Source organism: Euwallacea similis, chromosome 19 (genome assembly GCF_039881205.1).
Source record: "Euwallacea similis isolate ESF13 chromosome 19, ESF131.1, whole genome shotgun sequence".
Taxonomy (NCBI): domain Eukaryota; kingdom Metazoa; phylum Arthropoda; class Insecta; order Coleoptera; family Curculionidae; genus Euwallacea; species Euwallacea similis.
Window position 1 is genome coordinate 2399149 of NC_089627.1, and position 15963 is coordinate 2415111.

At 39.8% G+C, this 15963-nt stretch overlaps 1 protein-coding gene across 10 annotated transcripts in view; it reads left to right on the top strand.

Annotated features, from left to right (window-relative positions):
- Positions 1-15923, top strand: part of inaE (inactivation no afterpotential E) — a 31127-nt gene extending 15204 nt beyond the window's left edge. For 3 of the 10 annotated variants that reach the window (XM_066399634.1, XM_066399633.1, XM_066399642.1), the window contains 18 exons: positions 2542-2753; positions 2804-2905; positions 3890-4064; positions 4152-4256; positions 5768-5987; positions 6099-6294; positions 6348-6583; positions 6636-6849; positions 6922-7151; positions 7569-7798; positions 8406-8429; positions 10966-11098; positions 12283-12381; positions 12813-13091; positions 13371-13562; positions 13617-13852; positions 14188-14392; positions 15164-15923. In XM_066399634.1, coding sequence (XP_066255731.1) covers positions 2542-2753; positions 2804-2905; positions 3890-4064; positions 4152-4256; positions 5768-5987; positions 6099-6294; positions 6348-6583; positions 6636-6849; positions 6922-7151; positions 7569-7798; positions 8406-8429; positions 10966-11098; positions 12283-12381; positions 12813-13091; positions 13371-13562; positions 13617-13852; positions 14188-14392; positions 15164-15709 — 3634 coding nt within the window. In that variant the 3' untranslated portion in view covers positions 15710-15923. The remainder of the gene's footprint in view (positions 1-2541; positions 2754-2803; positions 2906-3889; positions 4065-4151; positions 4257-5767; positions 5988-6098; positions 6295-6347; positions 6584-6635; positions 6850-6921; positions 7152-7568; positions 7799-8405; positions 8430-10965; positions 11099-12282; positions 12382-12812; positions 13092-13370; positions 13563-13616; positions 13853-14187; positions 14393-15163) is intronic. The other 7 variants (XM_066399637.1, XM_066399635.1, XM_066399638.1 and 4 more) reach the window with 7 other exon arrangements.
- Positions 15924-15963: the final 40 nt, after the last annotated feature.

The following is a 15963-nucleotide window of genomic DNA, read 5'->3' on the forward strand; positions in this document are numbered from 1 at the left end:
GCTGACTATGGGACAAGTGCTTTTGCTTTGATTATACAGGGACGGATCCGGCACACAATCACCGTCACTATTAAATTTACATCTTCATGTGAATAATATGTTAGAAATATATTAACCGCAAGTTTTCCGTAACGACTTTGTCCATAACGACTTGCCTGCTGTTTGGTTGACGTCAATAGACAATTTTTCTTCGTTTAGAGAGACGTTAGACGGAAATGAATTTGGCCATGTAAGTAACTAGGAACATAATATGGAAGCATAAATCAATAAGTCATAAAACAGGCTGAGTACCTCATAAAATAAATCGGTGAATATTTACGAGGCATTGGGAAAATTGACGGGATGGAAAACTGCTGACTTTTATTCACTTGTTATTTGTTTTAATAACTTATGGTCTCGTTTATGTTCGTCATTTGGCCTCTCAATCATTGCTTATTCTGCTTTTCGCTGCTCACTGTAAATACACAATTACACCGCAGTTGCGGCCTTTGATCCGGCTCGCCTCTGCGTGGATTTTATTCCATATAAATTTCCACAATTCTTCAGAATCATTAGGAACGAGTATTGAAAATCTATCAAAATAAATCCAACTTTATTTCCTTTTACGAATATATTTCCATGTATATTGCATTTGCATTAAGCGATGAAAACTTACCACTTGCTCTGCTCTTACAGCTGCCCAGTTGGTCAGGAGAACTGCACCAGGGGCTGGGAACTGCATGAAACAGAAATTAGTTCAAACAGCTATTGAAGCTATCCTGCGTGAAAATAACGCAAAGAAGGACCTCTACGTCTACACCCAAATAGGTTGTAAAGGACGTTTAATTCTTCAAAGTCCTCAGGTTCTAACACATCCAGAAGCAACGTTCATTCTCATTCGCGTGAGGCAGTGCTCTTCTTGAAGAACTGAATCCCCAGAAATCGACCCAAAAGACAACGTCATACTTCAAATTCCTCGTTTTATTATCATTCAAAGCGCAGAGTCCACTTAACCTCTCGTGTGGTAATACACTTACTGAATGGTGGTTCTGATCGGAACCAACTGTTTGGTTCATGAAATAGGCACCTACAGGTATCTCTGCACAGAAGTCCACCTAAAAGAAAGTTCAATACTTTAAAATTCCTCATTATCGAATCCCTTTGAAAACAGAGTCTCTCGTGATGCAAATTACCCTCCTCTAAACTATTTACGACTTGGCCCTCATTGAGAGATTATTTTGAAATGTTCAGGTCCCTGGGATGAGCTTCAGAGCTTAGACTCTTTCCAATCTTCGGCTATATTTGAATCGGGTTTGTGTCGGAGTTCATGATTTTGCACCAGTGGTTAAATTTTTGAATTTGCTCTAAACCTCATTAAAAATGAGTCATCTTTATCTCAAAACTATTGATACCCACATACCTTGAGAGATAAATGTGCAGGCTTCATCATCATTATATAGCATTTTAAGTAGAATAATTAAAAACTATTGCACTATTGAAACGTATTGATAAGCAGGTTGACTATTTCTAGCTGTGACGTTTTTACACATTATTCAAGCGATCATTTTCCTACCTAATAATGAAAATCCTCTCTACCTACTCCATATTTTCGACAATCGAAAGATCGTGTAAGGGAAGATAAAATTTATACGTAAATCTTCGCCTTAGATCACCCTCGGTTTGATTCCAGTACGTGACAATCTTAAGAATTATTGAGAAGCAATAAAATCCCCCTTGCAATCCAACAGCAGCAGCAACTTTGTTGATCATGTGCGGACGCCCCTAAAATTGACAATTAATCTTTGGATTTCGGGGATGGATTGACAAATAAGAAATTCCAGATCCCCCCTCAAAAGGGCTCTCCTTTTATCCACGTCCTTGGTAAAAGGAGTTATGCAAAAAATGGACGATTAATGGGTTTTAAGCGGTTGCCTCAACGTCATTCAACCCTGATTCAATCAAGCCATTTTATGGAAACTTTAATGAACCAGTCTTCAAACTCGAATGAACATGGAAATAGAATTAACAGCAAAGGAGATAGATCGATATACTATTTTCAGCTGAAATGGATCATCTCGATGAGGGTTTCATTCATTTTTTGCTCAATAATTTCCAAAGTGATAATATTTGTCTTAAGGAATCAAAGAAGACACTAAAAAAAACCTTCTTAGGCTCTACAGTCGCGTTTAATTTTCCGGAAAATAGTCGACTTGATCGTGTCCCGAAAGGGCCGTTTAAAATATCTAATTCAGATTTGTTCCCCCTTTACAAGCCAGTGCTCTCCTCAGATAACCGTTCTTCTGATAAAGCTGCCTCAACAACTGGCTGTGCAATATTGATTAGAGTCTTAAATTAAAACCTGGAACGCCTCGAAAAAGAAGCTGAAATGACCGTATAAACAAGTAGGTGCAATATTTCTGTAGGGCTAATGCGGCACACCGCTCACGTAGGGCTCTAAATCGCAATCGACCAGATTTATTAAAGTATGCTCCTCGTGCAGGGGTGTCGAACAGATCTAAATAAATCGATCAGCTGTTCGCTCAATCCAGATATTCTTTCCAGGACAATAATCCTCGGAATAGTGCTCTTCGTGGTCAAGTACGACAAGAGCGTTCAATGCGTCCTGTTGCTATGGGGCCTCATCGTCGGGTACCTAGCGATCCTGCTCCTGTCCATGGTTCTAGAACTAGCTGTCTGCGTGGTGGCCTTAAGAGGAAGCATCCTGGATACAGGCCCCAGGAGCTCCATGCAGTATATTTTGTATATAAGACTGTGTAAGTATCTTATGTTGACCATGAAAAGTAGCTGAGCTGAGTTTTTTTAGCTGTGATGATCATCGAAGCGGGCTGGCTAACCGCTGGAATCGTATGGCTAAGCAACTACTACTTAGACTGTTCAATAGAAAACGCCAAAGAGACTGTTTTAGGTGAGTCAATCTGTATGCCAAATTCGAGGCTGTTTCCACATACATTTCTTGGGAATATAATGAAGGCCGTGGGTAAGCGAATGCTCGTGTTTGCCATTTCCTTGGAAAATGGAAAAGAGAAAATGACCAATAACGATTCCGAAACTGTCCCACCAGGATTATCTATTTGAGCTTTTTAAGTATAATATTTTAAGAATGTTTATTCTTCGGGTATAGGGTAAACAGAGACTATAACGGCGACGAGGCTGTCTAGAGCGCGGGCAGAAGTGACAGAGTTCACTAAAATCCATGATAGAGAACTTAATTTTTTAACCCGAATTATTGTTATTTTATTGCTACGCTTTACTCCGGATATCTTTAGCTGAAAGAAAAAAATTGAGGGAAGATTAAAAAGCCCTTGGGCAAAGAGTTAGTTTACGAAAGCAAAAGATGAAACCTTTGGGAAACCCAACTGAAACCAATCAAAGTAAGCTTATAAACATTAAATAAACGAGTATCAAGTAAACAAGTAGGGAGAAAGCGCATCAAAGCAATGAAATGGAGTAAAAGTTAGCATAACTTAAAATTAGGTGGAGTGTTAATATTCAACTAAAAACACTTAGAGGCGAAGCTAAAGTAATTTACCTAAAAACTCTCATACTCTCAATTACATGTCCGAGGTAAAAAGCCGTGTGAGAATCTGGAAAACGGCGTTAGCACTCAGGAAGTTCTTGAGGTACCTTCTTGGTATTGCATAGAGTACTTATCCAGTGACGCGCTAGAGAGGTACTCTAGACACCTTCGTAATTACTGATTTGGCCCTCTATCGGAAATTGGCGTTAGCACACAGAAAATTCTTGAGGTACCTTTTTGGTACTACATGGAATACTCATCCAGTGGCGCGCTTGTTAGGTGCTCTAGACACCTTCGCAATTACCGGTTTGGTTCCTCAAATTATACATTAATCTGTGAATTATCCCGCTAATTGACTGAACACATTTTCAGCTATGGTAGTTTTTAACTGGTGCATCCTTCTGTCCGTACTCATCACCGTGTGGTGCTGCTACGACACCGCAGGCAGGTCCTGGGTGAAGATGAAGCAGTACCAGCGCTCCATGAGGGAATCCGAGTCAAAGTTCCAATACAAACGCTCAGGGAGTACCAGAAACTGGCGACAAAGGTATAAAGATATTTAAATCTCAAGTGTCTCATACCATTGTTAAGAGTACTTAGTTCTTACTCATTCTTCCTATTCTTCTGTTTGTAGTTTAGTTGAAACCAGATGTGGGGTATGCGTACATTGTGAAAATCATTCCTTATCTACCCTAGTACTGCAACGTTGCGATGTACCATTTTTTGTCATATCGCGAATGTGAGTTACTTTGAGTTGTAGCTGAGCTTGAAGCTTCACTATTGTTATAATAAAACACTCCTTAACTCGCTTCTATTAGAGTGGTACCAAGAATCTCTTTGTACTAATACTGTTCTAACTTAGACGGCTGTAGAACTCACTCACTTACTCACACTTTAATTTTCATAGTAGCAAAGTGGCCTGTGGTACCCCTCGGATGTAGGATAGTGGTCCGAGTATCTTATACCTGACAATGCCGAGGGCTGCGGAGATATTGTATAAAAGGACTAGAAAGAGCGATTTTGCAATGGAACCTCAGTAGGTGCCTTTCCCCTAAATCGTCCCTGGAGATTTACTTCCTAGGTGATTTTAACAGTGTTTTCCGATAATCTAGGTTGGCATTAAGGATTCTATCTCATTTCATCCAAGGGCCACCCGCCATAGCTCACCACGTGGAAGGCCAACCCTGGATTTTTGCATGTATTCGTTCACTGACCAATTTCGTTGGCTCGCATGGTTCCCTAAATATTAAATTTAAATCTTACTAACAGTTTAATGTCTTATTGCGTTATTTCCGCAAAACCTGAGTTAATTGGATTGGAAATAAGCCAGGATTAATCTTGAGATTGAGGTCAAACCCATGAAGGGTTTGAAATAAACTAACTGAAAATAAAACCAATAACAATTTTCTCTCAAAATCATTTTGTAGTAAATTTAACTAAGAATTTCCTCAAAAGACCGTTATGAGTTAAACATGAACCGAGATTGTCGCATTTAATTTCAACTTTTAAAGAAAATTTTCCTATTGTGGAGCTGCTCATTAATGCCAAGGATATTCCCATTGTTGCGTGTTTCCACTGACTTTTCTGGCTGGATTCAAGCAACATTAAATCCCTCTTTAAGGCAACAAATTTGCTTGGAACCTGCTGATTGCTCAGTCGTGATAATTGCCATGTTATCGGAAAAATATCAGCTTAAGACCGAAATTTAATACGTGACATATTGAGGTCGTACTGTAATGATGTCGGCTGCGAGGATCGCAGCCACAGCCCTTAATTCCTTAGCTTGTCCCTTCAAGAAATATACACTTCCGTTTCAAACAATATCGCTGAAAATTGAATATCGTGGGGTCGAAACCTTTCAAAGGAAGCAGAAAGGTATTAACCTACTTAGATCCTGATAGACGTTTAAACCAAAAGGGGAGCGTCTTATCTCTGTTACCCGACACGGGTCATCCTTCTTTTACTGGAAAATGATACTTTTTCGGCTTATTCCTATTAGTTTCCATCGATTTTCCCTACTGTAGTTTCATATTATAAGGTTTCCCCTTATCGGAAATTTACCGGGAAGTAGGTTAATGTTTGGCTCGGTTTATTACTTATTTTCCAGGGAATGTTCAGGAATACTGAATCGGTTTTTGACAAGATCCGTTTCATTGAGTTTGTTTACCAAATAATCACCACGCACTTAGAGTCTTAACGTCTCAAAACAGACAATTCTCCTTTTGAAGTTATGCCGCTCATCTCTTGCAGGAAGGTCTTAAGGGCGTATCAAGACAGCTGGCACAATCGGTGTCGATTCCTTTTCTGCTGTTCCTCTCCCTCGGACAGGAACAGAAATTCATTTGCTGATATTGCCAGATTGCTCTCCGACTTTTTCCGAGATTTGGACGTAGTGCCTTCGGACGTCGTTGTCGGCTTGGTGCTTTTGAGGAAGTTTCAGAAGATCGAAAGAAAGGCCATTGTGGAGCAGGTAGGTGGACATTCGTCCAAAAGAAAACCTGAGACTATAGTAAGGATTCAGGCCTGGACTCCACTACGACAGCTTTTATTCTCCATCTACTAACCGCTGTGGCCTTTTCAGCGAAAAAACGCCACATACGAATTCCTGTCTGGAGTGGCCATTACCCCGAGGACCCAGTTTTTGTCGTTGCATGAAGACGGGGCAGACTTGGAACTATTCCAGACTGTCATCCACTACGCCCATTTTGCCGTGAGAGCTTACGGATGGCCCATTTATATTATGATGAACAAGACTGGGGCTTGCCATCTTTGCACTGGTTAGTTAGGCAAATTATGATACACTGCTCGTTATCTGAAATGGGGATTTCAGGGCTCCATTGCTGCTGTTTCCCATGTCGAAAACGCGGTGAGGATGGGCCAGAGGTGGTGGATGATAACTGCTGTCGGTGCAACTATGCGGCGCTCCAGAAACTCACCGATTTAGGGGACATTGAGATTGTTTATGCCACGTACCATGTGGATGTCGGGGAAACCCCATTCTTTGTTGCCTTAGATTATGACAGAAAAAAGATTGTTATTAGTATTAGGGGCACCTTGTCCATGAAGGTGAGGCGTCATGTATTTTCATATACACACGAATATTTTTGAATCCCTTCAGGATATCTTGACTGATTTGAATGCGGAGAGTGAGACGATTCCGCTGAACCCTCCCAGGGAAGACTGGACAGGCCATAAAGGAATGGTACATGCTGCTACTTACATTTATGATAAAATCGAGCAGGAACAGCTAGTAGAGAAAGCCAAGGCCAGGAAGCTTGAGCGAGGTACCAGAGACTTCGAGATTGTAATCGTCGGGCATTCTTTGGGCGCTGGTAAGTTTTTATAAATGTTCAATACACATAATGTGAGTGGATCAAATCTGTTACGTAACCTCCTCCACACAGGTATAGCTAGCATATTAGGTATCCTCATGAGGCAGACACATCCTTCTCTTCAATGCTTCTGCTACTCGCCCCCGGGAGGATTACTCTCGGCCCCAGCAGTGGAGTACACCAAAGAATTCACCCTTTCCGTAGTAATAGGCAAAGACGTAGTTCCTAGAATTGGTCTCCATCAAATGGAGACGCTCAGAACTGACTTGATTAATGCTATTAAGAGAAGTGTAGATCCAAAAGTAAGTCATGCGTTCAATAAACTATTCCAAAGTTTCTCCATTCGTCCATAGGCACAGAATACCTCACAACTAACCTTCCCAAAACAATCATAGAACTTGTTGCCTCCTCTCATATTTATCTGAAATGGTTGCCAAAATTGTATTTGAAGTCATCTCAGCTGAGCAGTGGTGGATCCAGGAAAGGCATGGGACCGGAAAGGTCATAATATTAAAGTAACTATTGACTTCTTTAAGTGGTTGAATATAAGGGAGTCCGGACAGTTCCAGTCTCCCCTCTGAATGCACCACTGACGAGAAGATGACTAAGAGAAAAATGAAGGTTTTAAGGCCGGCAAGGTCCAATTGACTTGTGGACGGTGAAGAGTTTCTTTAGGAGGTTTCAAATGTTTAAATAATTTAAAATTTACTTTTTTATAGTGGAAAACTATAACCTGCAGTATCATATGCTGCGGTTGTTCTCAGCCAACTTCAGCGGTGGAAATGTCCACTGGTGAGACTGAAGTGTGTGAGTACATGCGCAGCAAAGAGAATGCAAGATGTATGGGGATTCATCCTTCAGACAGTTCCATAGCCCTCACCAGTCACCAACCCCTCTATCCTCCCGGGAGGATCGTGCACGTGGTGCGCCATCATCCAACCAGTGGACAGTAAGTTCTATGCTTATAAAAAGCAGTTTTTTAGTAACCAGAATAATTGGATAAACCAGTTTTTGGTCAAAATATGGTGATTTTAATTAAATTGTGACCAAAATCAAACCCAATTTCTCAATATCCATATTTCTCCTATGTTCGCTTGCTCTATCCAACGAAGTCAATGGTAACATTCAGCAGAAATAACACTTGTACAAGAATTTTACAACTGTTCGACATTCAGAGCAAAAATGACATGAGAATTGTAATGGTTCTTTTTGAAAGGTAGCGTTTCTTTAACTCGAAAAATTGCGCAATTGTTGATTCTGTTGAAGTCGGCCAATATGAGCATATAATTTCCCGGCTTATTCCTTGAAATTTCGATTGCAATTGATTGCAAATATCACTTTAAAGAAATGTGTGATAATGCACTAGCTAAGGCCTTTATTTATTAGTCTACTCCAATTTGACCTCATTGAGGATAAGGGCGATTTGCGCAGATTTTTTATTGTGATCTAAAAATAGGAACATTTTTACTTTGGGCACATAAATGCATTCCGAAAGGATATTTTTCTCATTTGCTCTCTGAATTATCAGCTTCTAATGTTATTTTTTGAATTTACAGACAAAAGTATGAAAAAAGATGGAGGTAAAGAAAGTTTTATGGTTTTCAGTGACCCCCGTACAAATGCATGTTAATGAAGTACAACATTAGTTGTGGTTAATGTTGATAAATTTCAAGGCCTCATAGGAAGTTGATTTTTAATGTGCAGAAAATGTATTTAGGACTTTTTCGTTTCGTATTTAATTATAATTCGTTAAGTAGTGAATTAGCCGCCAAAAGATCCTGCATGTCCGATGTTGTGACGTGAGTAAAATATCTTTAGATATACTGAAATAATGCAAATTATAGCTCCATAGCCGGTATTGAGATTTAGATCGAGCAAAAATTGTGTTGGTACTTTTTGTGTCTCCTACATAAAGATTCTTTAGCCATTTCCATTTGAAAAATTCCAGATATGCTCGAAAGTAGACCAGCATGAGCTTTAAAAATGGTCATTAGTTTATTTTAAACAAGCATCATTTAGGTACCCGGAACCACAGAGTGACTACCAATATTGGACTATAGCAGCACATATCTCCATGAGTACAGCTAGGTATCTCAGGAAAGAGGTGCCGTAATATAGCGTCCGCTATAACACGTTGCTCATGCATTTCTAGTTCAGGTTATTAACGCCAAATTACACCCGCTCTATTACGGTCCTGCATTCCCAGAAAACCATAGCTACGGACCAAGTTATTAAAGCTCTGGTAAATTTATCGAAGGGATAATTCCCATGGAAATGGGGCAACGAACTCCCAATAAACCTCTATTTATTTCCAACTTAAGAGGAACTTTATGCTCTCGTTAAACTTTGGTCAGCATTTCAATAATTTCCCAAATTCTTAACCGTTTCCCGTACCCCGTTACGAGAATTATCTTTGTCTAAAAGTAATTTGGATACATAAGTAGCTTTTATGTAAAAAATAGTCCGCGTTTTATTAGATAAGTTCGTTTCATTACATAAGAAATATATTATGTAACTGTTAAGACCTGATTCAAGAATGTTAAGACCCGCGTCTTATGACAAAAAAGTCAACGTGGCAACCGCGCCATCTGATGACCTGATAACAGTTCTTTGCTATGTTTATTGTTAAGGGAAGAGTCAGTAGCTCCTCGTTTCTGGTGCAGTTAGGTAGTATGACTGCTCTTGTAAAATAGCAAATCGATTGTTCTCTCTCGTTTTTATCGATATTAACACGTAAATTATTAGTCTTTACCAATAAATCTTAGATGTAGTTAGAAAGGTCGTTGATTATTTTTGCAGGAAGCAGTGTGCAAATTCAGAGTGGTGCAAATATGATTATTTAGTCCATAACTTTTTTTGGCGGGAATTTTGTGGAACCTCCACACTGGCCCTAAACTTTTGGTTTCTTGCACCTGACCAATCATCAACAGTAATTATGTACCATTAATTAAGGGTCAAGCTATATAAACCCAGCTCTTTTTTAAAAGACTGTAATGTGCCCCTATATTACGCCTATGTACATTACCATATTTTAGTAATATTACCGGCCGGATTTTGTTACCAATTATTCTGCTGAGTTGCTCCGCATAATAAAACTTTCATTAGAAAATTAGAGTTCTAGTACATCCCAGTTTGGTTAAATCGGTACACTTGTAACACCTGAATAAAAAATCAATCTATTCATCTAAGTTGTGGTGCACTAAGGATATCGATAATAAATTAGCTGACGACTGTCCCTTAGCCGATAATTGCTCCTTAGTGCATAATCGCTCCTTAGTCGATAATCGCCCCTTAATCGATAATTGCCCCTTAGCACATAATTGCTCCTTAGTCAATAATTCCCCTTTAGCTAATGATTTCCACTTAGCCGATAAACGCCCCTTAGCTGATAGTTGCTCCTTAGCCGGTAATTGCCCCTTAGCCGATAATCGCCCCTTACCCGATAATCGTCCCTTAGCCGATAATCGCCCCTTACCCGATAATCGTCCCTTAGCCGATAATCGCCCCTTACCCGATAATCGTCCCTTAGCCGATAATCGCCCCTTACCCGATAATCGTCCCTTAGCCGATAATCGCCCCTTACCCGATAATCGTCCCTTAGCCGATAATCGCCCCTTACCCGATAATCGTCCCTTAACCGATAATTGCCTCTTAGCCGTAGTACGCCCATGTGTGTTAGCCCTCGGTTTTAGTACTTAAGAACTTAGCAAAACTTGCAAACTCTCTCTTGGCCAAATTGTCGCGTTGATGTATATTTCGTTAAAAGAATAATGTTATATAATTCGGCCAAGCCAGTTAGTTAATGTTTCGACAATTTTATTAATAGCAAATGTCCGAGTTTTACCGATTTGCTTAGATTTTTAATAACCCTTTAGCTATGAATTTTGACCCTTAGTAACTATACTAATCTAAACTAATCTGAACTAAACGGAACTTGAAAACAAAAAACCCCTCGGGATGGGCAACCAGACTTTCCGCCCATAATGTCAATCTCAGTCAACTAAGGTTTGTTTCGTTTACCAGTAAAAATTTTCAACGAGAATGTATCTTCAATTAGAATTTAAAACACCATGAAACGTGTTTCTTTACGACCAAGCCTTAATTGTTTCATTTTAGGCAAGCACTGTCCAAAAAGGAACCCGTCTACCAGGCCCTTTGGGCCGGCAACACCGACTTCGACGAGGTGTTGATTTCCCCCGTCATGATCCAGGACCACATGCCAGACAAGGTCCTGGAAGCCCTCAACAAGGTACGTTCGCATATACCGCATTTCAGCCTTGTGCTGCCTGAAATCGTCGGTGCTGAGCTCAATTATGATTAGTGCTAGGGTGAGGCTTTTGTTGCATTTTGAATGATTTCCACTGAATTTGGATTGCACATAGTAGTTTACTCTTTAAAGGTTTTAAGCCTCGAGCTTAAGATCTTTAAAGTCTTGAGTTTATTTCACTGATGACATGAAGGTGAAATTAAGGCGAGATCAGGATTAGGAGTACCTTCACATTGCCCTGGTGCTGTCAGTGGAAAACGCTGTATAGTTGCTACAATCCGAATAAGAAGAACACCGCTACTTCATAGCACCGAACTTATAATTATCATAGAAATAGTGATAACTCTAAGGCTAAACTTCCGGAAATCTCCTTTATAACTCGATTGGCCCTGTTTCTTGCCTTATGCACTCTCTAGAATCAATGAAAGAAACAACTTATTTACTGAGTGCTATCAGATGATAAAAGCCAAATAAACAACGGAATTATGAATACTTTTTTTTAACTTTTCTGGGTTTTATCGACTTTGATCTAACCAGATCAAAGTGTCGCGACTGAGTGAACATTCTGTGATTATATGTTTGGTGGTCATAGTCATAATATCTGCATTTAATTATGTTTTCAAAACGATGACGTGCCGGTGCTCTTTTTACATCATTGGGACTCTACTATGGTAGTTTTTAATATAAAAGTGGCTCAAATGGGTTTCTGTCTTAATTAGCTTTTCTATAAGATGTTACTGTTAATCATTCTTGAGGTTCCTTGTGATTTTTTTGGGGGGGAAATTAGCATTAAATATACTTTTATTGTTAACCGCTGAGTAAATTTTTGTTGCATAGTATTTATGTAATCTCAAGCTTGCCATGAAACACCAATTTTTCTTTTTCTTTGTTACCTTTTTACCTTTATTTTTTTAAATATATTTAAATTATATTTTTTTATGCATGTTACTTGTGTTTTCTTTCATTAGCCTCTTCTTTGAGCTTATTAGCATCTGACTGTCCTGCCAGGAATGAGCACTAATTACTATTTAGGATGCGGCGTTATTTTTGGACAGACAAAACACTATTAGCGAAAAATACTTTTTTTTTATGTTTTGCCCAAATATTTTTTACGAGAAACTTGCACCAGCATGTCGTGTTTGACGTATATGGTGTCTGATCGGCAGTGTGTGACAGGTGGACAGGAAGCCTCGTCAACATCCTCAGGGTTTTCGCAGGGCCGAAACGTCGGCCTACGAACTCAGACCCGCACCGCCAGACATCAGGTAATTTTATTAGCTCCCCTTTGTTTTACGTTGCTTATTTACGGATTGTTTGATTTTTAATACCTGCTTTTTAATTCGGTTCTTTATGCATCGTTTTGTTCATTACTCTTATTTTGTTTTATTAATGCTTTATAACGCACACCTATCGCAAACGTGCTTAAAATCTCGAAACGATTCGGCACCATTTTAATTGGTTTATGATTGAAGTTTTTATTAAGTTAGATTAGTTTTTCTTATTGTTTAACAGCTAGTGGGTACCCAGCAAGAACTTGTTCTATATCCCATTGTTTAAAGATGATCGTGAACCTAGATAGCCTGTAAGTAACGTTTATTTTATTTTATGCATGTTACCTGAAAATGTAAGGAGGATGTTATCCTAAAAACTCTTTTAGACACTCAATCTGGGATTATTTGACCTGCGTCTCTTCCAGGTTGTAACAACAATGGGTCCCAAGAAACCACATCGATCATCTTCAACGAGTGAATCAGCCACTACAAACTACTACTCGACTGCTTCAAATCCGAATCAGATGTTCCTGGAAACTAGTTTTACGTCCCTCCAAAGCCCATCAAGCAATTCGTCCATTACCAACGGGTACTTTTCCACGAAAAGTCACCCATCTCCTTTGTCTATACATCAGCCTTTATCTGGATTTAATTTGTCCTTCAGGAGCAACCGCTCTGATGTCGGGCAGATGCCTTTGACAAAGGTAAGATGCTTCAAAGTCGTACTTTATTATCGATTTAAATCGTTTAGGAGAACGATTAAAAATATGGAAATTTTGCTTGTAGCTTTTATGGAAAATTACCATTAGTTGATTTAATGCTAGCTGTGTTCTTAACTGTTAATAATCGAAATCCAACGTTGTCAGGCCTTTCTGGAAGTTTTCTTGATTCCCACATTCTATTTATGATATTAAGTTGTGGGATGAACAAGTGTCGAGTTTTTAAAGCCAGACTTCTTTTGTATGAAACGATTCTATTCTCAGTACGAGGAGCCGCCATCCATCACCAAAAGCCTAAGCCTCAATTTGGTTCCAAAAGTGGACCTCATCTACGACGATTGGTTAGGACTGGCACCATTAGCCAGCCCTGAGAGCATGTCAGAACTATCAAGCATCAGTTCCAGAACCAGCCTAGTAGCCACCAGTGTCATAGTGGAGGTTTGCAGAACTCCCAAAGTAAGCACTATGAACCTCACTCTTTAGGTCTGAATCCAATATTCAAATTTCAAGATAATGAGACGCACTCCTAAAATTATCGGCAACCTCAGTACTTGCGCCGACGACCTACGCAATGTTAGAAACTTCGAAAACTGCAAGAAATTTCCTTTGTGCAGCAACAACAATAACAACACTGAAAGCTCTTCTAGTAGCAACGTCAGCTTCGAGTCAGCGTCCAGTAACAACAAATGTTGTGGAGAGTCCAGCAAAGGAACTGGAGGATGCAACAAGGATTTCCTAAATGTAGAGTGCGTATGAATTTTTCTGGAAATAAACTGTGTTGGTCAAAGGAAGAATGCCGAGCAAATTTTACTACCAAACTTGAAACGAAATTCTAAATGGGCCACAGAGTTTTCTAAGAGCTAAAATATTAATGTGCAGATAATTTTAACAGCAAATTAGTTTCCATAAAAACCGAGAATCTGAGCAGTCCCAGGCTTTATTTCAAGGTTCTTATGTCTGTGGCAATTATCTTGCAGTTAAGTACGAAATTTAATAAGTTTATGAGCTCTAGACACCACTCAATCCCATTGATTTTTAATTAATTTCATCAACATACTTCAAGTTTTGTCTCTTCCTTCAGGTGTACTTTTGAAGGACGCACTTCAAGCGGCAGCGACTTTCAGTCCGCTGAAGATATCCTGGATAATGTGTTGACTCATGCAGGTTGCAAGGAGTTCTTCAGTTCCGATCCTAACATCTTGGAAATGCACCAGGAGCTGCTGATGGAGGGCAGCCCTCCTCCTGTTTATTTCATCAGCTCGCCCTCGACGCCAGTCTACCCTCAGGTTAGTATTTTTCCAATCGGGTTGATTATGGGATATTAGTGTTCAATAATCATTCAAATGAATATCTCTAGAGCACTGGGATTTGTTGGTGAGCAGCGCAATGGAATTCCACTTATAAAACGCTTGAATTACATCTTTTTTACAAATATTAAACGCGATTACGCAAAAATCGTGTTGTTGGCCCCATACGACGTGCATGTGAAGATTAGAATCTGTGCAAATGAAGCTGCAGTTATATATACATTTAAAATTTAAACTGTAGCGTTTTTACCTAATGCCGGGACTATCTAGCCTCATATCACTAATTTATACGTGTAATTTGTTTGCATGTGTTGTTATGGTCCTAAATCACGTTTATAAGCGTGAATTAATGATATGAAGCTGAATCTAATTAAGAGGACCTAACTCGGGGCTTTCTCCAGAAAATATTGCTTGAAACATTTTAGCTCCCTTCATTACTAAGTGGTACTGACCATTTTCAGCTGACGATTTTATTTCAACTGTCGGACAGTGTGCTGGACACCCTCTTGTAGAGGTCCTAAATACTGTGATTAATTATTCCTGTCCTAAACAGGACTTCTCTGACCTGAAAATTAGGGCAGAAATTTGTTGAAGCAAGTTCCAGCAGAACACATGAATCTACTTAAGAACTCCTAATAAAATACAAATTTTAAACGAGGTAGCACTAGGTTTAGCAATAGGGAACGCTATAAATTCTAAGCAGATTTGACGATTTTACACATTAATAAGCAAATAACCCTTTTCTTTCAGCTGCTGTCTCCAGGCACTCCTCAGGAATTAGACCCTGACATCCTCTCCAATCTGGCCATAGACCTGGCATCTGATGACGAGCCTCGGACCATCCAGTTCCATCAAAGCAAGTCAGCGTCCTCTGCAGACTCAGGCAGCATCTGCCGCACTCCTTCGGACACAACCAAGAACGTAACTTTCAACCCCCAAGTAATCACCGTGGATACCATTTGCGAGGCGAACTACTCTCCCCCGATCAGGTGGAGGCTGTTCAAAGGGAAAAAGCAGAAGCAGCAGATGGAGGTGCCGAAGCCGCCTCCTATTCCCCATCCTGCGAGCACCGCAGTTCCCATTAAAACTATCCTCTCGAAAGGGAAGAGGCCTTTGGAGAGCGAGGGGGATAACCGGGAGTATTTTGCCAGAACTGAGGGGTTGCCCCTGTTGAGTGGGTTGAGCAATAGTGTCGATGATAGGACGCCCTCGCCAATTTTTGCGAGGCGGAAAAAGTGCGTTTTTCCCTCGGATATTGTGGTGATGAATAAACCCCCGCATGAGAGTGCTGTGTAGTGATAGATTACTTTGAGACGGGTATTAGCGATTAGCTCTTAGAACTTTAACTATTTCCGAGATTTAGCAGCAAATTTGATATTGTAGAGATTACGCCGTACTGTTGTCATTAGGGTCCAAGATGTGTACAGGTAATTATTTATTTGTAAAATTGACACTTTTACGAATTGTACTTAATTGTTTAAGGGTAACGAAATAAATAGAGTTGATTTTAGTTTCGAGGTCTTCTTCTTAGGGAGGGGTGAGGGTCAGTA